Below are 26,147 nucleotides of genomic sequence, written 5' to 3'. Positions count from 1 at the left end.
AGTGTTAAGAATCACTGTTCTAATTGCTTCAACTGCCTTGAACTTTGCTTCTTCAACCAAGGCAGAGGATGCCTGAGGCAACAAAGATATCTTATTCTTTCTTTATATTTCCTAATATAATAGTTAGTGAACCACAGGTATAATAAGATTTGATTGTAAATCCCTAACCTGCTGCAGTAAGGGAGATGATGATAATGATGATGATGATGATGATGATGATAATAATAGTGTCAAGTAAAAAGTACCAAGAAAGGTTTCTATATTTCTAGGGAATAAAATCGTTTTTTTTTTTAAGCTCTGAGCCAAATTAACATTCATTTCATTTTTCCCATTAGAAGAGACAGACTAGAAGGTCCTTTCCACTGCCACGGTAGTAGCAGCCTGCAGAAAGAATCTAGACAACTGAGAAGAGAAATCTGGATGGGGCCAGAGAGATACAATTCCTACAGTCAGACTTGGCTTCTGACAACTTTAATAAGAAAACTGTAATATGTTACAGAATTTATTAAGCGCCTGTTATGCACCAAGAGCTTTATATATCTTATCTCTAATCTTTGCAACATCCTGCTAAGATAGATATCATCCCCACTTTAAGGGGAAAAGACAGACACTCCTAAATATTCAACTTGCTCTGGACGTGACAAGGCTGAGATGCAAGTCCAGGTCTCCTTTAGTCTTTGCGCTTCATGGAGTATGACTAGCTCACATAATCAACCTGAGGCAAACTCTAGGGTAAACGGTATGAATTTAGGAATGGACTCATTTATCCTTAATCCTTGTGCTGACTCCACAGTATCTTGAATAAAGAACCACTGTTAGTATGACTGTCCATCTCCAGATCTCTGCACAGGGTGGATCCTACTAACTAGCGCAGTCAGCAAGCTGGTGCCCGGAGATCTGAGAGTGAGACCTACTTATGTGTGGGAGTGCTACGTGAACAAGACACAGATGTCCCGACACACAGGCAGAATTCAGATTTCCTGACAGGTAATCGCTGTTCTCAAACACCCAAATGATTTTATGTAGGAATGTGTGTGGGGGTGTACTGAAATAGAAAAAAATATATAATGTCCTTCAGCAGTCTTTTCCTAATAATATTCCTCAGAATCTCCAGATGCCTCTCCTCTTTTATTCTTCATTTTCTCAGTCCTTAACCAATACCCCAAGCAATCAATAACCTTTCTGGACTGTTTTAGGATATTTCAGGATATTTAAAATTCTGCTGATGCAGTTGAGTGTTTGATATATTAACACATGCTGGCGTTACTGACTTTGCAACAGAGGTCAAGAGAGAGATGACATATTTTTGAATAGGGAAAAAGAAACACAAACCAAACTATGAGGAAACTGAGGGTCAGACGGTCAAGTAACTTGCCCAAGGTCATGAAGCCAAGTAGCAGAGCTGGGATTTGAACCCAGGCTGTCTGGCTTCAGAGTACTCTAAATTATTAAAAAAGTATTTCAGGAATTAATCTATATTTAGCCTAGAGTCTATAAACAATATATCTCTTAACAAGTTCTAAGCTGTATATTATATATTATATATGCTTGAAATATTATTTAAACTAAGTGTATTAACTCTTAGATTTCTCCAACCTAAGGGATTTTCGTGGCAATAGCATTGTTTTTGGAAGGACTTACACCTTTGGAAAATATTTTATTCTATAATCAATCCATATTTATTTTACACCTTTCTACCTAGGATCAAAGTTCTGGGGGCTGTTATTAATCAAGAAGCAAATCTGTATGAAGGGGGCTCTCACATATGCAGTACCATTCAGCTTAACACATGCAAATTCTAAATGCTAAACGCCCCTTGAGGAATTGTGAGGCAAGGTTAAACTTCAGATATTAAATACCATAACTACAGCATACTAGTATCTTTAAAATCACTGAGTGTTCCTTCGCTTTCAAATGCCTTAAAAATAATTTTAGGGGCCGGACCAGTGGCATAGCTTAAGGTTAAGCGCACGAGCTCCGCTTCAGCGGCCCTGGGTTTGCAGGTTTGGATCCCGGGCGTGCAGTGCACCGCTTGTCAAGCCATGCTGTGGTGGCATCCCATATAAAGTAGAGGAAGATGGGCACAGATGTTAGCCCAGGGCCAATCTTCCTCAGCACAAAGAGGAGGATTGGCATCGGATGTTAGCTCAGGGCTAATCTTCCTCACACACACACACACACACACACACAAATAGTTTTAGAGGCAGACAACAATCTAGAATTAATTTATGTCCTGTATTTTAAATAACAGAATTTTAAACCTATTTTTATATTATAAAAACTATACTTTCTTGATTAATGCTAATAGTACAAAAATAACCTTAACTCAAGTAAATCCACTAAATCTGTTTGTATTTACTGCCCTCTAGTGATAATGGATCCAAATGTGATTTAAGGAACAGCTCTGTTCCACAAGAATCATCACATTTCAGAAAACAAAACATACTTTACAAATATTATGGAGGCTTGAGATTAAGAGGAACTCCAGGTGGATTTTTCAAAACTGAATAATCATCAGAAAAAGCTAAGAATCATTCTCTAACTAACCTGGCTTGAAAATTTTCACCAAAAATTGTTTTATTTAAAATAGGCAACACCTGTAACATTTATTGAGTAAAGAAATACCAATATATAAAAAACTTTATTTCTGTTGCGAGGTTCCTTGAGGTTGAAATAACAGGAGACTGATCTGATGATATCTGTATTAAAACTTTTCTTCTACATAGCTCTCATTAAGTTAGCATAGTATTCTATAATTGTTAATACAGCTTGAATTATATAGACTAGATACAGAGTTTACTATGTTCATAATGAATTAGTAAATCTAGCTGAAACCACCACCCACCACCACCACCATCATCATCTCCCCAAGGACTTTGTTACTGAAGAAGAACTGAGGCAATGTCTGGGTACACAAACCTCATACAAATGAAGCTCCACAAAAATAATCTTGTATAGAAAGGGGACTTTCTACTTATAGAGACAATTAGGACCCCCAATTCACTTAAACTGTCCTAAGTTAATACCAATTTTCCAGCTTTATGATGGCCATTATAACCTCCATAAAATACTTAACTAATATTCCCTTTGTGGTATGCTTTGTGAAAACAATTTAAACAGAGAATACCTATCTTCTAAGGCAATAATAAAAAATGCAAATAGGTATACTTTTAGAAAGACATATTTAATCTTTTATATACACCACTTTTATATGTAGATGTTAAGTAATTTTAAGTCATAAAATTTGGGCTATAATTCAAAGGAGAAAGGATATTCCTTTCAACCAATAGCGCTTAAACAATTGAACATCCATTCATAAAACAATGAACTTCAACCTTTATTTTGCACCATACACTACTATCTACTCAAAATGGATCATAGAACTAGATGTAAAACTTAAACCTATAAAAACTTCTAGAAGAAAATACAGGAGAGAATATTTGTGATCTTGGATTAGCCCAAGATTACTTGGAACACAAAAAGCATGAAGCATAAAAGAAAAAAATCATAAACTAGACTTTATCAAAACCTCTCTTTGAAAGAAACTGATAAGAAAATGGAACAACAAGCCATAAACTGGGAAGAAGATATGTGCAAAACACATATCTGACAAAGACTGGTATTCAGAATTTATGGAAAATTCTTACAACTCAAAAAGGTCAATAAGCACATCAAAACATGTGCAACATCATTAGTCATTAAGGAAATAAAAACTAAAGCCAAAATGTGATGCCACTACATACTTACTAGAATGGCAAAAATGAAAAATACTAACAATGCAAAATGGTGGCCAGGACACAGAACAAATGGAACTCTCATACATTGCTGGTGGGAAAGCAAAATGGTACAGTAACTTTGGAAAACAGTTTGGTACTTTCTTATGAAGTTAACAACTACACTGACTATATGATCCAACAATCCCACTTCTAGTTATTTACCCAAGAGAAATGAAAACATATGTCTATCCAAAGACCTATATGCAAATGTTTATAGCAATTCTATTTATAACAGCTGAAGCTTGGAAATAGCCCAGATGTCAATCAACCGATGAATGGATAAACAAATTGTGGTACATCCATAAAACGAAATACTAGTAAACAATAAAAAGAAACAAATTACTAATATATGCCACATGTTATTAGTGGATGAATCTCAAAAGCATTATGCAAAGTAAATGAAGTCATTAACAACAGGAGATATATATATATATACACATATACATACACACACACACACATACACACTGTATGATTTCATTCATATGACATTCTGGAAAGGCAAAACTATAAATACAACCAGATCACTGGTTGCAAGTGACTGGGAGCAGGCGGAGGGGAATGACTACAAAGGACCAAGAGTAAACCTTTTGGGTGATGCAAATATTCTATATTAAGATTATTGTGGTAGTTATCCAATTGTATACACTTGTCCAAATGCATTCAACTATGTCTGAAAAGAGTACATCTTACCATATGTAAATTATACCTCAAAACCTGACTTTAAAAAGTGTTATCAAATTATTTTAATTCCAAGTTTGCTTAACTTTGCCTAAAGAGAAACGAAAAACAAAAATCTCAAGCATAGTTGAGATTTATGGTAAAATAATGTTTTTACTCTTTCCAAGAGCTCCACCATTATATCCCAGGCATACAGACATGTTTGTCTCAAGTCAGTGTTAGCTTTGAATACAATATATGGTAAATTCCTAGCTATGCAAAGCCTCTAGGCACTATAATAGCCGTTGAAGTATTCTTGTAAGTACTAATATCATTTTTATTTTAATCCTTTGGAATGAAAAATTCCCTAAAATATTTTAGATATTTTCCTGCTTTCTTAAACAAATCAAACAGATCTTAATTATTTAATGGTGATCCTGGGCCACCATTATTCACTTATCACTGAATAGTTTACAAATATTTATTGTATGTTCCTTCTAAGCCAAGCACTGTGGCAGCTGCTAGAGATAGATAAATCCAGTAAAGTAAGCAGAACTGCTTGCAGAAAACTGAATAGTTCCAACTGCTGTATTCTTTTTGAATCTTCCTTTCACTTTTTCATAGGTTTTATTTTTTTCTGAGTCCTTGGTTGTCAGCCTGTTCTCCTTATGGTCAGTATAAATCTGCCTCCTTGCATTCAATACAGCGTCTTTCCCTCTTTCTATTACGACGGGCTTTTTTGTCTAAGGCAGCATTTCTTAGAAGGTGTTGTAAAGAACAGTAGTCCCACGTGATAATTCTAAAAGAACACAACCAGCATCAAATAAAATTTTGACATAGTGATCACGTTCTTAGAGATTGTGCACATTAGCGTACATATTACAGGCTCTGTCAAGAACCACAACACATAACCTTGTTCTATTTTGTTTAACCTAGCATTTCTCAAACTTATTCTACTACTTAACTCTCTGCTCCCTTCAAATTTATTAACAAGTAAAAACAAACAAAAACACTAGGGTTTCACTGGAAATTCTTGTGAAAAGTAATGGGCTTTAAACATCAGATGATAAATTTTTTAGAATGGTTGTTCACTTATTCACTCAACAAATATTTATTAAACAGCTGCTATGTGCCAGCATGGGGGATACAGTAACGAACAAGACAGAAGAATTCCCTGCTCATGTAAACTTGGACTCTTGGGGCCCAAAGACAAGAAAACAAGCAGACAAAAAATGAGTGACAAACATGCTGAATGAAAGAAAAGAGGAAAACATGATACCATGATGGTGAACTATTAAACAGTCAGGAAAAGCTGCACTGAGAAGGCAATATCTGGCGGCCCGGGTTCGGATCCCGGGCGTGCTCCGATGCACAGCTTCTCCGGCCATGCTGAGGCCTCGTGCCACATACAGCAACTAGAAGGATGTGCAGCTATGACATACAACTATCTACTGGGGCTTTGGGGGGAAAAAATAAATAAATAAAATCTAAAAAAAAAAAAAGAAGGCAATATCTGTGATGAGACCCTAATGACTAGAAAGAGCCAACCAGTAATTTGGGGCAGAGCATTCTGAGCAAGGGCTGAAGCAACACAGCCAGCCCGAGGGAGGACAGGTATACAGAATGAGATTAGAGAGAGGTCAAGGCAAGGTCATGTGGGTGCTTGTAAGCCTTCCAGTGGGTGTAGGGTACCAATGGAAGGTTCTGAGCAGGGAGTGACATGATGTGATTTACATTTTAAAAAGCGGTCTCTGTAGAGGATGGCTGGTAGAGGGGCAAGAGCAGGCAGAAGAGGAGAGGAAGCACTTGAGGAAGAGCTGACAAGACTTGAATGCCGGAAGTGAAGAGATGAGAAGAATCACCTTCTAGACTTCTGACTTGAATGGAGTTTGTGCCACTTGCTGAGATGGAGATACAGATTTGGGAGGTACAGATGTGGAAGGTATAGATTTGGAGGAGGAGAAGTAAGGAGAAAGAAGAGTCCTGTGAATTAAGTGCAAGAAAATTTAAATACAAGAAGTGTTTTTTCACTCGGGAGGGACATTTTCCTCCCCACCAGGTTCTTCAGAGTTCTGGATAAGGAAAGCTGCCAGAGTTGAGTTTTGAATATGTAGTTACTTTCAAATACTCTAACGATATTACATTAGGATAGACCACTTTCATCAAAATCTTTTAAGATGTTTTTAGAATAGACCAATAAAAGGGACATCAGCAGATAACCTATTTTTTAAATCCCCTCTTCACAGCAAATTAATAATGTGAAAGCCTAAGCAAGGTCACACAACACAACCAAAATTAGAATCTAGCACTCATAGTTGGCAATGTTTTTATTAATGTACTATGCCTTATTTGAACATTTTAGAAATGAAGACTTTACTAAAGGCAATCATAAACACAATTAAAAATGGTGCAGCGAGATGTCTATCTGTTTACAACAGTGACACAGTAGTATATAAGAATTATGGGGAGTATGATTGTATAGAGCATAGGTTTCTCAAGTTGGCTTCACCTGAGTTCAAATCTTGGCCCTGCCTCTTATGAGCACTATAATATACAGCAAGTTATTTGAGGTCTCTGGGTTATGTGGAGAGAGTTGGAGTTACTGAAGGTAATCTAGCACATGTATTCAGCAGATGTCAGAAGCTCAATAATTTTTTTATTTTGTGACCAGAAACTCTGAAACCTGTCATAAGAAAAACAATCTGATTATAACAACTGCATTAAGATTCCTGCAATAATATCTACCCAATAGTTTAGGCAATAAATGGTTCGTCTACAAACTATTAGAATCGCTGATACCAGCTGAAATGCTTATGGAGATATCAAACAGACAGGGATAATTTTCTCAGAATGTACTCATCTGACAAATGTTAAGACATCCCTGCAGGCTTCAGGATCAAATTCCAATCTCCAAAGGAAAATGTAGGAACAACCCTACAGGTAACTTGGCACCAAGGAGATCAAGCCCAGTACCAGTGAGCATAAGGTGATGATCCTTCCAGTCAGCAAATATTTGATTAGCACCAACTATGGGTTGGCTACTGTTCCAGGTACTAAGGAGAGGTCAGTCAGCAAATCATTTACTTATTAGTGGGTGAGAGACAAAATAAACAAGTACGTGCAGCAGCCATTCCAACTTCCTTTTAGCAAGGCTTCCTGTGCTGCAGAAGCTGGACAACTGGAAAATTCATATTCTGGAAGCCCTTGCAGCTAGGTTTCAGATGTGATTTAATTTCTTCCAATCAGATGAACCCCTGCTCCCTCCCACAAATGAAACAGCTGTCAATCCAATTGTTGTTACTTTGTAGACAATCTGCCTCTTTTCTCTGGCTGTGTTGAAATCTATTTGCTTCTGTGGTTTCTATGGGAAATATCTGGATGTGGGTTTCTTTTAAAAATTTTTCTTGATTGGAATTCACTGGACTTCTAAAATATTTCCTCTTCCCCATTCTCTCTATTCTCTTCTTCTGGAATTCAAATTAGATGCACGTTGCCATTTTGCTGGAAAAGGAAGACTTGCCATATTTTAAGTGTACAGTGTTATTCATAAAATACAGTATAAGGTTAGATAACTGTCATTAATACTACAGTAATCATTTTTATTCAAAATATTGCTTTTCAACAATTTTTTAAATTAAGTGTGATTGTTCTTATATCTTGAGACTAAATTACTGGCACTAAAATATTGGAAAAACCAATTCAATTATTCTAATGGCTCACAAAGTAAGAGGCATGTATATGTTTCTTCCAATAAAGAATCAGACCCGAAAATATAGTTAAAAAATTACTTAACTCACTTTTCTTCACACCTCAATAAAAAGTGGTGTTAACCACCTTGATATTTATTCTTCCAGGATACCTGTCTAAATTTATATCCTTAAGATGGGAAAACAAAAATTTTTCCTTCTGGGAATAAAGATGACAGAAAAAAACAAAATAAAATAATACAAACTAAAACAAACAAGCAAAAAACTCTGCTTTACTTGACCTTCCAAATGTGAATCTAACACCCTGTGAGATAGCAAGTCAATCACACATGTTAGGTGGAATGGGATCATCAAACATACCACAATTTTTATATTCTGTGAAATATGTCCAAGTTGGAAAACTCCTCTGAAGACATCTAGTCCAACCTTCTACCTAGACAGGAGTCCTACAACTCCTCATAACTAATAGCTCGCTTCTCCTGGATTTCTTCTACTGTTGTGTAAGTCTGTTCTACTTTGGGTGAATGTAATTTTAAAACATTGAGCTAATATTGAGCTAATGATCATTAGCTTACATTGAGCTAATACCATTCTTCAAAAGCTCTTTATAAACCCCTTAACATTGATTTGACTCTGGACACAGCAAATGAAAACAAACTATGGCTCAGGGATTTTATTATGGAAGTTGCAACAAACAGAAAAGTAGTTAATATCCTTAACCATAAAAAAGCCACTCCAGGTCTTACAGTGATCAACAGCTAAACATGAGCAATTATAGCTTGAGCTGTCACTTCCCCCTAACAGCTAGGGAAGCAAGCATGTGAATCAGAACACACAAACTTTCATTTGGGGTACTAAGAACACACACCTATCACGGGCTGGCCCACTGGCGTAGCAGTTAAGATCGTGCGCTCTGCTTCAGCGGCTCGGGGTTCACAGGTTTGAATCCCAGACGCGCGGACCTACGCACCGCTCATCAAGCCATGTGTGGTGGCGTCCCATATACAAAATGGAGGAAGATGGGCACAGATATTATTCCTCAGCAAAAAGAGGAGGACTGGCAACAGATGTTAGCTCAAAGCCAGTATTCCTTACAAAAAAACAAAAAACACACCAATCAGATGGCTTTAATATAGCTCCTAGAATATCTGTTCTAATAATTCACAAAATTGTCTCTTCCTAAAACCCACAGTAATATTTACTGTCTACTGTGTGTCAAGAATACTGCTGAGTACTTTCCTGGCATTATTGCATTTATTTCTAATAACAACCCTATGAGGACTATGATTATTTCCATTTTACAGATGAGCCCTAAGGTCTTAACCATCAACTCTGTGCAGGTAACTCCCAGGTAAGGTCCTGTCCTTTCACCAGAAATCCAGTCCTGACAACTGAAGGCCTATAGGACATTTCTATTTAGATACACAGGCTCACCTCAATTTCATGCATAAAATTTAACTGCCGTTATCTTCCACCCCACCCTCCCTCAAATTAGCTTCTCTTCCTGATTTTCCAACTATCATCCTTTCTATTATTTGGGTTTAAAATTTCATACTTTCTTCTGGCTGCAGTCTCCCTCCCCAAAGTCTTATATATCCTGTCACCCTTCCCAAGCAATCTTTCTCCTACTCAGTCCCTTCTTTTCAGTCCCATCCTATTTCAGTCCCTCATCACTTATATGTCTAATTCCCTAACAGATTGTTCTTGCTTTCAGTATTTCCCCTCGATATAATCCATTCTGCATACTACCACCAGATTTATCTTTCTAAAATCATTTTGTTGTTATTTTCCTTGTAATATTTTCCTTATGATAAAATGCAAGGGTTCTTCAGGACTTATAATGTGCAAATGACTTCCTCTGGCATTTAAGGCACTCTGCAGTGTGGCTCCAATCTGCCTCTGTTCCTATAATCAGATTTTCTGTTCCAGACAGGCTCACTCATCCACAATACCCACTACTCGCCCACTCCCACAAACACAAATAAAGCTAAATCCACAAGAGTGTCCCTTCCTACCCTGCCTCATCTAGCCCCTGGAGTGTCATCTCTTCCCTCATTAGCAACCTATAAAGAATCCTCAATGTTCAAGATCCAGCGAAGCAGCACTTTTTCTGGGATGCTTCCCAATCATTCTGGTCCTCAGTGTTGAACACACTCTGAACTCCTCCACAGGAACAGAACACCACGATTCATTAACACACAGCAGGCTTACTTATAAGGCTCACTAGATTTTCAGTGCATATGCCTACATGCTTTTATATCTATTCATCTATCTATCTATCTACATATCTGTGTGTCTATGTATCTATCTGTTTGAATACAAATACAGTTATAAAAAAGTCTCATTTTTGTCTATAAAAACTTTTAGAGCAGATATATGTCCTACAGTAACCAGTCAAAAACAAAAATCCCTAGCAAAAGCCTAAATATTGGATTGCGGTTATTTGAAGTACAAAACTACACCACCACCACCATCTTCTAATGATTTACTTCTCGGATGAAAATGCTGTCTGGTCTAGAGAATGGTCAAGGATCAAACACAAATAACAAAGACACACCAAACTAAAAATTTCACTCAAAAGTCACAATGTCAATAAAAAACAAAATCAGGGTCTTGTCTAGCAACAAACAATTTTTATTTGCCACAGGTTTGACGAAGTAACACAGGACTGTTTTGTTCTGGGTCACTTTAACTTTCTGTGCCTGGTGACCTCATCAGTAAAATGAAGGAGGTGAACATGTTGATCTCACAAATCTCTTTCACCTCTAAGGGCTTCTGCAATTAAAAAAAAAAAAACTTGTATCTAAGCATATCAAAATTTGATTTCTCTGCAAAGTGGCTGATAGCAAGTGGAAAATGGAAAGGGATCAACTCATTTTCAACTCTTACAACAACTCCACTGCTGGTAGTTTCTTCTCCCTCTGGCTATGGCGACTATCAGACCCATGACTAAGACCTCACCATGGGCTGGAACTAGGTTCAAGGTCATTTCATCCACTCCTCTGTTTCTCAGCTGGATTGCCAATTTAAATCTGTACAATGATTAAAGGGTCTATTTTTGGTCCTTATTTTTACCTTCCCCAAGAAGAGAGACCTAGTAACCTGATATTGATTGATATTTGACATTTTTGTTAATAATCATAACCTCCACATTTCACAGAATCAGAAAAATCATTTGGAGGGGCCGTGGAGGTCATCCAAGGTGAGGGAAAAGCAAAGTATAAGCAGTGCACCAATTTCCACACAAAGTAGACTGAAGATCTACACGAGACCCTCACAATTCTAATAAGCTTCTTTTGTGGCTGCCTTCATATATATTCTTTCAGAGCAATCATAATTAAGCGGTCAGTGAGAGTGTAAATAAAAATATGCTATCAGAGTGCTAGGTAACCGAGCTAAAACTAAAGTAAACAAATTCAGTGAGCCATCACATATGCAAGCTAGTGAGGTCCCATAAATCACTATGACTGGGTGTCAGGATTTCAAAGGCACACTTGGTGAGCAATTTCGTCCAGGCCTGTTGATTCAAGCTCCAGCTGCAATGGGTTCCCTATATGGCAGCATATAAAGTTCACCTTTTAAGTTTAAAAATAGTTCCAATCCCATCCCTACTAAAGATAGGCCAGAGTCCCATTACGTGTGTGCACACCACACTACGCCCTGGACATAAGTTTTCATTTAATTCTCATAACAATCCTATGAGATAGATTTTGTTAGTCCTGACTTACAGAGAAAACAGGCTCAGAGAGGTTGAAGCAATTGAATTACCCAGGGTCACAACTCTAGCGTGGGGTGGATTTATATCCAGAAGAGGAATTGCGAAGCTCACTGGAATTTAGGAGATTTAAAACAGAACCAAGATAAAAGTTCACATTCGTCATCTGCTATTCTGCTCTATTTTTCTCTTTTGGCATCTAATAATTACGATATACTATGGTGAATCAACCTATACTTGTTTTGACACAATCTCTCTTCACCTTGTTCCAGCTTGTACCTTGCTGTCCCACGTCCTCACTCCCAGGCAACAGGTTCCTCAGAAGACGTCCCAGCAGTGAGATATGACAACCCACCCATGCTGCTACTGGGCCATGACTCAAGGAGGCAACAGGTGAAGGAGGTGACGCCAGTTATTGGTGCTAAAAAAGACTCGCACCTCATGAAATACACTCTGTATATAAATATAATCTCCCCTCTCCAGTCAGTTCTTCCCCTCCCCCAACCCCACAGCTGACTGGCACACTCTCATGCTGACCCGTCTGGGATTTCTTTTTTTCTTCAAGTCTGTCCCAAAGGTTCATTCCAACCAGATTTCACCATATGAACCCTGAGGTGAAAAGGGGGCAGGAACACGAACTAGTCAGTCTGCCTCCAGCCAAGGACAGCCCTGATCCTAGGTCAGCCCAGCCAGATACTCCTTCCTCTCCCACCACTCCCCTTCTTCATCTCACTGTCTAATGTTTTTCTCTCTACCATTCTTTCCTTCAATCTTCACTCTTCATTTTATCCACGAGTCCATCTTCCCTCCCCATTTTGCCCCCAAGGAAAAAAAAAAAGACCTCCAAGGCAACCCCTAAGTAACAGGCCATTTAAAAATTCTTGACACTGCTTACACCTCCCCTGAGTTTACCACCCTATACCTTGTCTATCTGCTGCTCTATCAATCAAGCTTCATCCCATCCAATCCCACCCCCTCCCCCAAATCCCCTGCCAGCTCAGAATCTCAGATCTGCTCTGGTCACCTGGTCTTCTCACCCCACTGACCCCATTACCCTTCAGTTTATATCTGTGCCCTGTTAACTACGTGTCTGCTAGGGTGACTCCCAACCTAACATGCTGTCTCACCACCATACCCTTCCTAGGAGCCAGGAGCTAGGTAGGTCCTTTCTGCTCCCATCCCGGCATGACACAGAACAAGGAAGTCAGAATAATCTGCACTACAGGATTCCCCTCCAGGAATTTTATTTTGCTGAAATTGCTCTTAGTATTTTGGAATCTAGTGCTCATTAAATAAATTTAAAAAAAAATTATTAGGACACATTTTGAAAACACAGCCTGAAAACAAATACTTGTTTTTCTATCTCCCCATCCTCCCCCTAGATGCTACATTCAGAAAATAAATTATCTTTATATCTATTAAGAAGCATATGGATCTTGGATAAGTTTAAATGAGCTTCAGTTTGTCATCTTCAAAAATGGGACAAACTTTTTTGGCATGTAGTGTACTGTTTCGGGGACTAAGATAGAAATTTAAGGTTTGAGGTCTGAAAAAGCATCGGGATTGGGCCTTACATTTGACAGTACTTTTCATCATTTTACTGCTCATTAACACCATACAGAAAAATTTAGATTTAGGCCCAAACAGTATCTTCCAGGAGAAAGTAAACTAATCTTTCCCAATGTATATTAAAGAAATGAGAATATTGCTAGTAAAATAGCCCAATGATTTCTTGAAACTGAATGATCACTTACCCTTAGGGAGATCTAAGAGACCATACTGAGAATATAAGACTAAGAAAACAAAAAACAGAAAATCAAAATTTTTACCAAAGATAATGTTAACTAGTGTCATTCTTAACAGAGCATATTGTTGAAACTGACTTGAAATATTCAAAAGAAAAAATACAAGAGGATCAGCGCTTACTAAAAAACCAAAAATGACAAGCAAATATCCACTGAACACTTAATCTATGAAAGGCTTTGAGCAAAGCTCTCCAAAAAAAAAAAAGAAAGAAAGAAAAAAAACCATTCAAGACTTCAGTTCTCCTAAATCTATCTTAATTTTTGTATATTTAATGGAATTATAGCTTTTTTCATCTTTTGCAGTCTTTAACCTCTTTTGTGAAATAAAGCTTCCCTGCAAATAAGGAAATGACACCTATATATATTCAAAGCCCCCATGAAAGCACTTCTCTTTATGAAATAAAGCCTTTCCAAATGTGAAATTTATCCTCTTCCTAAATTCCTGTGACAAAGCCCATCATTGTTAAAGTTGTAGTTCATTATTTTTCTGAAGCTAAAAAAAACTAGTCAATATAAAATAGAATCTTTCTGTGTCAAAGAATGTATACGCCTTTTCTAAAACTTGAACTTGATGTAAAGGCATAAACAACAGAGAGTCACCTTACTAAGAAATGTTCTTTTCTTTGTAATTCTGTATAATTCAGTATAATTTATAATTCTTTAAATAGACACATAATTTGATTTTTGTATGACTCTCTCTCTTTTTTTAAATAATTTCCCACTGTCATGAAATATCTGTTTTTTCTTCCTATAGGGTTTGGATTGGAATGATCAGGTAGAATTAAAAGGAGAATAACAAAAGGAAAACACTTTGATACATCTTCTCAAAATATTTTGTAGAGTATTATTTAAGATGTCTTTACGGATATTTAGGTCTAAAACAAAAACACAGCAAGCAAAACACTGCTATGCCAACAATGGAAAGCAGCCTTAAAATCAGCCAGTTATTTTCTGAAATGAAGAAGACAGATATGAGCCTGCACTGACTCCATCCACGATGGCAGCCTCATCTTTGCTGGTTGCTATGGACACATCTCTGACAGGCCTGTGCTTTCTACTCTCCAGACCTGTTTATGACAGGCCGAGGTGTTTCCTATTATGGTGCCTATGTCTGCACAGCACTCTGCTTGCCAGTAAAAAAAGCCAGAAGCTGACACTATAGGGATTACAGTGCAGCAGACCAGAGATGCTGACGGGAACCCAAGTGTGCCCTGGGTAAAACCACACAGAATACTCCCTAACAGGCAAAAGCCAACAAACACATCCTTTCTTCCCAGGCTAGCAGGAAAAGTAGGTATGTCATTTTTAGTTGGAACAAACCTACAACCAGAATGGGTTACTGCTAAAATTGGGACAGAGAAGAAAGAATAGTTTACAGTCATCAATATGGCCTATACGATTTTTGTCTGTGTGCTATACACTGTTAATTTAAATGAGATGAGGCTAATCTGAGCATAAGCTATGCTACAATTTCTGATGAGTGTCTTAAGCAGAACTGAGATTCTTTTCTTTTTCTTTTTTTTTGTTGGTGAGGAAGATTAGCCCTGAGCTAACATCCATTGCCAATCCTCCTCTTTTTGCTGAGGAAGATTGGCCCTGGGCCAATCCTCAACATCTGTGCCCATCCTCCTCCACTTTATATGTGCGATGCCTGACACAGCATGGCTTGATAAGTGGTGCGTAGGTCCGCGCCTGGGATCCGAACCTGCAAACCCCGGGCCACTGAAGCAGAGCATGTGAACTTAACCACTACACCACCAGGCCGGGCCCCAGAACTGAGATTCTTAAGTGGGAAATGATCAGGATTCTTGTCAATGAAAGAAAAACACATTTCTTGCAAGGCATCAACTGTAACGCACAGACTAAGTCTACCAATCCAAGGTAAGAAATGGCATTTACATTAACCAACATGATGAATAAGGTACTAATTTATGTTACCAACTATAAAATGATATATTGACACTCACTGAGTTTGGGCTAGAACTGATGTAGAGGGCCTCATCAATACTCCTACTGGCTGGGTAGAAAATCACTGTTTATGTGTTTGAACAGTTATTGAATCCACATGCTTATCAGAAGCACAGCTTGTAGTCCATTAATACAAAGAAAAAAATGAAAAGTGTATCTCTCTCCCACAGTTTGAGTATAAGTTGAGATAGAGACTACACAGATGACCCAAAATGATGCAGAGACCCTCTAGAAAGTGAGCTACGTAAGAAGTCAGGAGATTTCTAACCACCTAGGTGGGCCTGGGCAAGGTTTGGGGCTCAATTTCCAACTCAGACTAGATGAGTCAAACAAACGATCACTTCTGCCTCTTTTGGTTCTAACACATAAGACTTGAGTCTGAGATGGATAATGGATAACAGTGACAATGATGCTTTGAAATACGGATCATGCTGAATTCTACCAAAACTACCAAAGAACTAAGTGGCAGGCAGGAACAGATAATATTTTCATTTTATTAATTTATATTAATTCCACTCAAAGGACACTAGACAGAAAAATTAGAAGAAATTTCTTCAATTCTTTGGCCAAATGGTCAGTAATTCCCTTGGAAAGGACCTGACAAACAGAGAAATTGAAACTATTACCCATAAAGGATGAACTTTTACCTTTTAAGCCCTTAGGGATTAGAAGAGTAAAATTAACCTTAGTCCCTGAGATTGATCAGTAAGGATTCCTGGAGCACTGAGAACAGAAACCATTAAAGCTGCATTTCAAGAATCACCACAATACCATTCACACAATCCATCCAATGTTCACTGAGCACCTACTCAACAAAGTCTTGTGTCCCATGTTACGGGGGCTAGAAAAATGGGTGCTAGAAAAATGGGTAAGACTAACGACCTAATGTGCAATGGGATAAGAACAAAACAAAGAAACAAATATTATACTAAGAGTTAAGAGAACTACAAATAAAGTCCTGTGGAAGGTCAAAGGAGAAAGACATTACATCCAATTGGGGAGGCTGTGGTGGGAGACACGGGAGAAGACAAGACAGAAAAGGCTTCATAGAGGAGGTGGCATTCCTGACAGGCCTTAAAGGATGGTTAAGATTTGTTTAATAAACTTTTTATTTTAGAAAAGTTTTAGATTTACAGAAAAATTGTGAAGATAAGTACAGAGAGTTCCTATATACCCAATGCCCAGTTTCCCCTATTATTAACATGTTACCTTAGGATGACCATCTGTCATAATTATTGAACCAATATTGATATATTATTATTAACTAAAGTCCACACTTTATTTAGATTTCCTTAGTTTTCACCTAATGTTCTTTTTCCGTTCCAGGATCTTATCCAGGACACCACATTACATTTAGTCGTCATGTCTCCTTTGGCTCTTCTTAGCTGCAACAGTTTCTCAGATTTTCCTTGTTTTTGATGACCTTGACAGTTTTGAGTACTGTCAGGTATTTTGTGGCATGTCTCTCAACTAAGACTTATCTGATGTTTTTCTCATGATTAGAGTGGGGTTATGTTTTTGGTAGGAAGACCACAGATATAAAGTACCATTTTCACCAGATCCCATCAAAGGTACATACTACAGCATGACTTAGTGCTGCTGCTGTTAACTTTGATCACTTGGCAGAGGAAGTGTGTGTGTGTCAGGTTTGTCCACCGCAGGGGTACTTTTCTCCCTCTTTCCATATTGTGCTTCTTGGAAGCAAGTCAATATGTACACCCCACACTTAAGGAATGGGGAGGGTGGAGTATCTACATAATTATTTGGAATTCTTCTGCACAGATTTGTCTATTCTCCCCATGTAATTATCTATTCAATAATTATTTCTATCAGTATGAACTCATGGATACTTTTATTTTATACTTAGGTTATATTCCAATACTAGTTTATTTTCTGGATCAAATAGTTCCAGCTTTGGTAATTGGGAGCTCTTTTAGTTTGCTCCTGTGTCCCTTTGAGATGTTCCCATCAATGTTTGTTTGAGCACTTCTTTACCTTCTGGCACTACAACATGTTCCAGCCTCATTTCCTGCCCCAGTTCTAGAATCAGCTATTTCTCCAAGGAATCCTGGTTCCTTTGGTTGGAGAATGATACTAGAAACAAAGACGAGGGTGCTAGGTGTGTTCATTGCTACTGGGGTGTCATTGCTTTAGGCCCTCTGAACTGACAGAGCAAGGAAATATTTGTGCATATAGTACATGGTTAAGATGTTGAGAGATGCAATGGGAGGCTATGTCCTTAATATACTTTTCTTAATTTTAAATTATAGTAAGAAATTCTGTGCCTGGGTTACTTTTAGTTTCATGCAGAGAATTAAAAGGGATGCATTCATTTATGAAAAAAACTGGCTAGACTATTCTCTACTGCTTTATGTCTTTCTGCTAGAAACAGCTCAGAGAGTTTTAGACATTCTGATAGAAGCTTAGGCCAGTTTGACGGGCTATACTATAAAGTTACACAAAGAGACAAAAGGCAAACTCCTTGAAAAGTCATTGATGGGGAGAAGAACAAGTGAAACATTCTAATAGTCAGTCCTATTTGGTTAGCATCAATGTCATTAGGCCACCATTCCCTCTTAAAAGCTCACTGGAAGCATAGGTGTCAGGATGGCAAACACCTTCTCCAACCCTCACCCCACCAAATGAGAAAAGAAAGATGATATTCCTTAATAGATGGAAATAAAAGACTTAACCTTAATGAGCACCTACCGTGTTCCCGACTGTCTAGACAATTCCATCTTTTAATTCATTAAATCACAGATGAAGAAACTAAAGCCCAGAAGGTAAGTTGTCCAATTTATACCCAGTAAAAGGCAGAAAGAGTGAATCCAAACCAGGCAATCTGGCTCTGGGAGGGAGAGCTCTCAATCCATAGACCATTCTGCCTGAGAAATGAATGTCTAATGAATGGGAGATTTCTGCTGATGAAATTTGGCATTTTTCTCCTCTAGTGGGGAGATCCCATTAATGGCAGAGAAGGAAAACTATAGGTTGTTTAAAACAAACATATCTTTCTGACCAAAAATGACTCCCAAAATTGTTCTTGCTGCTGATTTAGACTAGTATATCCAAAAGTATGCCCAGTGTCTGTGAGTGGTAAGCAAAACGCTTTAAGGTCTATCTGGATGGGCATTTTCTCATTTTGTTATGCATTAGATGAGGCATTCTGGGGGGTACGTACTTACATTTAAAATAGAAATGCTTTACATAAAAACATTCAACATATAACAATTATGAATGTACACAGAAAGTGAGAGCAACACTAATTTAGACTTATTTATTAAGTCTAATGTGACCAAAAGGTCACATTTTTCTCCTAAGAAATATTATGGTCTTACATTGCAAGGAGTCTATGACACATGGTTTTTCTTAATCTCTCTTTTTCAGCATATTCTAGGCATAGACGAAATTACATGTAATTTATTGAGCACCCAGTATGTGCTATGCACCAAACTGAGCTTTCTATACATTATATCTAATGCTCTCAACAACCTTTCAATTTTATTTCCCCCTTTTATTATCCCCATTTATAAATGAAAAAATTGAGATTCAGAGAAGTAAGGCATATTGCCCAAAATAGTAGATAAGGAGGAGAAGAGCTGGAATCTGAAGCCAACTTCACCTGACAAAAAACATCTGTGTTCTTTCCACTCTACAAAGCTGCCCTAAGTATCACTGGTGTATACACCAGGCCAGGGAGTAAATATCATTCATCCTCATCACACACAAAGTACAGCAAAACAATGACAAAAATCCAAGAACACTAAACAATAATAATAAAAATATTTCATTAAAGAGAAGTGTAATGGATAATAAACCTATTATCACTGCAGTTGTTAATCCAATTTAACTAATTTCCTAGTGAATGTAGTAGGGTTGTTTGTTATTTAAGCAAATATCAAGCCTTACCCCCCATCACTGTTAGAGTGAATAAAGAAAATGCCTTCTTAAAATGTCTTTTAAAACTAGTGTGAATATTAAAATCAAGTGCTACCCATCTCGCTTTTTCCCAGAAAGATCTCAGACTAACAGTGCCAATCAAACTATCACAAATCACCAGGTACAGCACTACTGCCCCAGCAGAGCTACACCCCACAAAATAAATCCCAGCTGTTAGCAGTTTTAAAGGATTGGTCTCTTTCTGAAAAAGAGATAATGTGATTCTCATATTTTATAGATGGATCAATTGAAAATCATGACATTATCAGCATTTCACATCTGCCATATATGTATATCTTAAGTAATAGCTACTATCTATGCGCCTATCACAGAAATCTTCTTAAATTGAACGAAAGCATTATCTATCATCCTTGCTATTTGGGAAAACAAAGTTTGTTTAATCTATCCATAACACTGGGAAAAGTACTATTTTATCTCAGCCAAGTCTTTTGTTTTGAAATTAAAAAAAGAAAACAAAAGGTCATAGTTCATAACGCTCTGAGACAGAAGTTACTGTTATCCCACAATTAAATCAAAATGTAATAACTGAAAGCAATTTCTCTAGTAATGACTAATTTATTGAATCACAAAAATTGGAAGTTATTGATAATTAAATGTTAGGGATATTTAAGTTACTGCCACTAAATAGTGATACACGAACTGAGTTGATGACAATAGAGACAAATTAAGATTTGTTTTAATCTTACTGTTTTATTAAGTTAAAGTCAAAGGCTTTACTATTCAATGAAACATAAAAATGTCTGTTAGAAGTGTTTCCCTCTTTCTATTATTACTTAAAATAAAAGCAAAGAAAGTATTTTTTTCTAACAGTGATCATAAAAACAGGCATTCTCAATCCTTCATATTAACTTTAAGGCTATATATGTAAATTACATAAATCTTCGCCAAATCTACTTTTACTAAGTGGATGAAAAAGCAGAGAGCAAACTCAAAACATCAAGAAGTTGAGTTTCTATAGTTATAGAAGATACTTTCTTTTAAAATTTAAAGTTTTCCTTTAGGCATGTTGATTAATTCTTAACAATTCTCTCACGACTATATGCCAATAAGTTTTAATATTTTAATGGAGAAAATGACTATTATTTGCTATTTGCTCTCCACGAAATTAAAATGTCTTTTCCAACTAAATTCAGCTTCTTTCCTGGCAAAAGTTAAACATTTATTTCTGTTCTGGGAGTTATCTAATACTCAGTAAAGCTGAAATATGTTAAGATTTAGCCCCTTTTAGGAACATTCTCTATTCATTCCAGTACCCGTCTTGCCCAGAAGACAATGTGTCAGCAGTCACAAAAAGCTCTAGCGAATGTGATGTGTGCACTGGCCACTAAAAAGCAGCAGGGGGAGCAGACAGCGAACACATTGAGAAAAAGCACCCCAGAAAAGCAATTCAATTTATAGGCAACAGAAACATGATGGAGATGTTTGCTAAAAACCAAACAGAGAAAATAAATTCCACAAAGTCGTCATGACTACATGTGCAAAGCTGGCCTAGGTACATCTGGAATGAACTAAACAAAAACCTTAAGTCTCTTAAAAGCATGCTTGAATCCTAACTTCAAGACAGACTTGCAGCTTGAAGCACGGTAGTTTCTAGCAATGCCAAACCTCGGAAGTGCCCCAAAATTACAGAGGAGAAACAAAATGCATTTTTATAGTGGTATATTTTGGGGGGAAATCAAAATGATTTCATTTTCTCCTTCAAAATCACTGCCCTTACATTCAAGGCCTGATAAAATGTGCATTATTAAGTCACAAGAGGATAAAGATATAGGGTTTCCATAGCATAATCCTTGAAAGCCCTGAGGCTTAGCCTCCTGGCCTGCCCTCTTCGCATCCACACTTGACTTTCCATGAGAGAAAGGTAACCAAAAACACCATGAAACTATTCTGCATTAAAAATAGTCTAAAAAGGTATTTTAGCTTTGCAAAATCTGTACAAAAAAGGATGAAAATATGCCCACCAATCCCACACTATGCTTAACATTTTCTAAAAATTAATGAGTACTGTGTTTTCAGTTTTAGAGTAAAACAGAAAAAGTATTTAGCTTTTCTGTCTGAAATTCTGGAACTGGAATTTAAGAAAAGATTAAACTTCTAATTGGAACTTCAAAATATTTATGTCTATATTATACCAAAAAAGTATAAATACAATGTAAGTGTTTTTTATAATATAGAAATGTGCACTAAAGACAGTTATCTAAGAACTGTATTATAAAAATCCATGAAAGTTAAAATGTCACGCACAAAATCTGAACTGAATGGTAAAATACATATTTTAGTTAAGTAGGCAACCAATGAAGTTTGACTTCACCCTCACATAATAATACCAATAACAACACATATAAGTGCCTACTACTGTCAGAAACTTATTTATTAGCTACCTGTTTTGTATATATTCTTTCCAACTCTTGCACTGACCTTTCAAAAAAGACATTACTGTGCTCGTCGTATGCTAAGGAAACTGAAGCTAAAAAAGTTTAAGCCATTTCTTTAATGTAACTCAGCTAATAAGGAACAAAACCATGATTCAACTTCCAGGTCTGTGTGCTTCCAAAGCTTTGAGACCTCAGCAAAACCTCCCTCAACTGCAGCAATGAGGTTCCAAAGGAAATCTGTACAAATCTCAGGCAGATTAATGTTCTTATGAGGGTAAATGCTTTAGATTTAACCACTCAAATTACACACCGTCTGGAGTCTCTTACCCTGCTTGGTACAAGTATCCTACGTGTACTAAAGGCAGTGCTGGCCCAGCCAAGAAGTCAATCATTTCTCTGTCTCAACACCATCATAAGCATTATGCACATTACAATACCCATCAGGAAATACAGCTAGTTGCTTCTAAAGCATCATTTAAAAGTTGCTTGTAGTTTAGATTCCTTTTATAAGATTTTTAGAAACATATGAATAATCTGGTAACCCAGTTTGTTAAATGGGTTTGAGGAATCAATTTCCTTCTTCCTAATAATCAAATCCATCTCCATAACAAATATTTTCTCTATAAAATCACTTAAAAATCCTGATCTCTTACTAGTATTTTTGCGTTATTTTAATCTATTAGAATAATTAAAAAATAAACCTTAAGAGAGAAGAAAACAGAGAAAAATGTCATGACTTTTCAAAGGCCAAAAGAGAATAACCTGAAAACACTGGTTGTTTTGAACAAGTACATGTAAAAAGAATGGATGGTAATAAAGCTAATAACCAAAAAGTAATGTTTCAGACTTATTCATTCATACTCAAGAGGTATCAAACAGCCTAGTGGACGTGTGATGCAAGCTGTCACATTTCCAGTTCAGACTGAGGTTCAGCATCACTCAAGGGACTTCAGATCAGCTGCTCCAACTCAGTTTACAGCTCATAGGGATGTGGCTTATTCCTGCCCTTGCTATCAAGCAGAAGGGTAACTTTACAACCTTCACCAAGAGCGTTTTTTCCTTCTAAGATAATCCTTTCATCTATAAAAAGTCATATGAGTTTAGCACTCATTTAGAAATGAATGGGTTAAAAAAGAGAAATGAATGGCTTAGACATTAAAAGCTTAAGCAACAGCTTCAGCTGAGTTGAAATTTTTTAATGTTAAAAATAAGTGTCATGTCAATAATCTTTCAACCACAAGACTTAAACACAGCTAGAATGACTACATTTTGAAAAAGTCTTTTCTCACTTAACCTAGATTTCACTTCAACCAAATAAACCCTCCTCCCATACTAAACCTGTAAATTAACTCAAAGTCCACTTTGGGGGCCTGTTTCACAATGAAGGTTAAAAAAAAAAAATCCCTGTCTTATTTGGTGCTTTTAAAAGAAAGGAATCATTTTGACCAATTATTGTGACCTACAGTTTTATTTTTATCTTAAAGTACGGTTAAATTAATTACTTGATAGTTGAAGTCATTTACAATACTTTATTCGATTTCATGTTAATTTTTAAATTCAAACACAGGTCTCATCATTAAAAGTATGGACTTGGGGGCAAAGTAGTTGTAACTACTCAGGTTCATTTCACTGAAAAAGGAATCTCAAATCATCTTGAAAACATAAGCAAATGCTTGCACATTTCTTTAGGTGCCTTCACGTTCTGCTCTTCGTTTTACTACACAAAATCAACCAGAAAAGAGAATTAAGAACTCAGACCCAGAGCAGAATGGTCCCATTCAGCGTGTAGAACACTGGAGACACTCGGCGTATGTCTCCTGCTGTTATGAATCAAATTATGAAGGAAGATTTTATAAAATTAATCAATGAACTAAGAATTTGTTAGCCAGATGAGAACAATGGCATCTGATGCCACAGCGAGTAGTAAGAGAGCAATAACCCGTCATTTTGATGAGGCCCAAATGACACACACACAAAAATACAGATTTGATCACCAGTGTGCAAATGGCAGGTGAGTGTGCGTATGGATAGGTTAGTATCTGCAAACAGTGACTGGGGAGTCTCTTTTATTTTGTTTATTTGAAGCTAACTTTTCCTTTAAAAACAATGCTATCTATACAAGCACTGTCAACAGATAAGACAATCAAGTCCCTGATATGCTAAGGTATTTTTAAAAACTGCATGAGAAAAAAACAGGTGGGATAAAAACTACAATAAGCTAAAAGAAAAAAGCATTGCTCTCGAAAGATACGTGCACAGAGATAAACAGTAAAATGGTATAACTTTCCTGACCTTGTAAATAGGTGGCCACAAATACGTAAATATCTTTAAAAGGCAACTGTTACTACCACACAGTTACCAGTCCTTATTGGCTGAATCCCTCAGCCGTCTGCATTCAACATGCACGTCTCCTTTCCTATCCCTTCCGCCAGTCATTAAAGACATACATAATCCCCATTACTTCCTTACATAACTAAAGACAAAAGACCCCACAAATTTCAAAAACTACAGCAGAAGTGTCAACACTCTACCTTGCTTTAAGGCTGTATCAGGCTGAAGGCTACTTCTCAGCCCCCAAAACTCCATTAGCCACCAAGACCAGCACTTTGGCAGATATGGCACCAATGCCCCATTGAAGCACAGCTGTAACTAAATGACCTCAGAAAACTGGACTTCCCTCCAAGATTCACGGAAACAAAGATAGTGATCAGAACGAACCTTCTAACTTTGTTTACGTTTCCTGTGGAGACGCATGGTCAAGTAAACATACAAAAGCTCAGTCTTTACAGGGTATCCTGACACCTAGATAAATGGGGGTTAAGGGTCCAAGCTCACTGAACTCTTCTGAGTTTGAGTGCGGCAGGTGGTGACATCCAAGAGACTGCACTGACCTCTAGCAACTCTTATTTCCAACTAGGAGTCCGAAGAATACCCTTAAACAGGCAATGCCAATGGGCCCGACTGGGTTTCTGCTGCAAGGGCAAAGTGTCACTTAGGATCCCCTCCCCCCCCAAAAAACACTCACAGACTTGGGGGTACTGCAATCAAAATATGTCAAAGTTGCTTCTGCAAAATGTGTAATATACCTAGAGTGAAGGGAAGAGAGAGGGAGGGCACAGAATCAGCAACCTCCCTCCAAGGGAGCAGAACCACCAACATGCAGTAAGTGTGACAAATCTCTGTTATTTCCCGGGGCTACGGGGACTAGTGGCTTCCCCGGCGCGGGAATCAGCAGCCTCGGGGCCTGGGTGAGAGCAGAGCCGGAGCTTACCTTGTTGGAGGCCATCTCACTGACGGAGTGCCTGGTCTGCAGGGTCTCTAGCTGGTCCAGACACCAGTCCAGCTCCTCCAGGGTCTCGCTGGCCAGTTTCTGGTAGGCCTCCTCTGCGAAGAGATAGGGAAAGGGGGACTCAGTTCTGAAGCGCTTCACGGGGCTGCCAGCGAGTTCAAAGGGGGCCATCGTGCCATACCCCGCCATGCTCGAATGCCCGGTGCCCGCACATGAGGGCTGCTCCTTCATATTGCCGAGCCGGGCACCGCGAGCGGGGCCGGGGCTCTGCTAGCAGGGCGGCCGGGCTCCGGAAAGCACGGGCTCTCCAGCTTGGCGTCTCAGGTCGGCGTCCAGGGAGCGCGCGCCAAGCGCGGCCAGACAACTTTTACACCGAGACAGCCCAAAACGGCCACGATGAGACTTTTAGACGGTGCGGCGGGCCCGAGCCGAGTCCCAGTCCGGGGGGATGGCGAAGGAGGCGGCGCGCGCGCCTCGGAGCCCGCCCCGCGGAGGGAGCGCCTGGTCCACGGCCCGATCGCCTCGGTGCCGGCCCCGCGCCGCCCCGCCTGCCGAGCCTGCACTCGAAGCGAATGAATCAGCCGCGGCCGGGTGTGCGGCCACCACGTTTCCTGTTTTCTTTCTCAACTCCTCGGGCGGCGGGCGCAGCGCGGCTCCATTGCCGCGGCTTTCCGGGAACACTCCCCCTCACGCCCCTCACGGCCCTCGGCGGCCCGGCCCCTCCTCAACCCCCTCACACAAAGATGCCCAACGGCCACAGCCGGCCCGGGCCCCCCGCCGCGTCCTGCCCCGCAGCCCGCGCCCCGGCCGCCCCGCCGCCCCGCCGCGGCATCACCGCGCGCAGCCGGGCGCCACTCGCTTTGAAGCCGAGCCGGGGAGGCGCGAGCGCGTG

The 26,147-nt window shown here is 38.5% G+C and overlaps 1 protein-coding gene across 3 annotated transcripts in view; it reads right to left on the bottom strand.

Moving 5' to 3' along the window:
• The window catches only part of PDE4D (phosphodiesterase 4D), a 328,823-nt gene that overhangs the window by 28,442 nt on the left and 274,234 nt on the right, over window positions 1–26,147 (bottom strand). For 2 of the 3 annotated variants that reach the window (XM_058564039.1, XM_058564040.1), the window contains exon 6: window positions 25,238–25,350. In XM_058564039.1, coding sequence (XP_058420022.1) covers window positions 25,238–25,350 — 113 coding nt within the window. Of the gene's footprint in view, window positions 1–25,237; window positions 25,351–25,436; window positions 25,499–26,147 lie in introns of those variants that run through there. The other variant, XM_058564043.1, reaches the window with a different exon arrangement.

This window comes from Diceros bicornis, chromosome 20 (assembly GCF_020826845.1).
Source record: "Diceros bicornis minor isolate mBicDic1 chromosome 20, mDicBic1.mat.cur, whole genome shotgun sequence".
NCBI lineage: Eukaryota > Metazoa > Chordata > Mammalia > Perissodactyla > Rhinocerotidae > Diceros > Diceros bicornis.
This window is presented reverse-complemented; position numbering and strand designations above follow the sequence as displayed.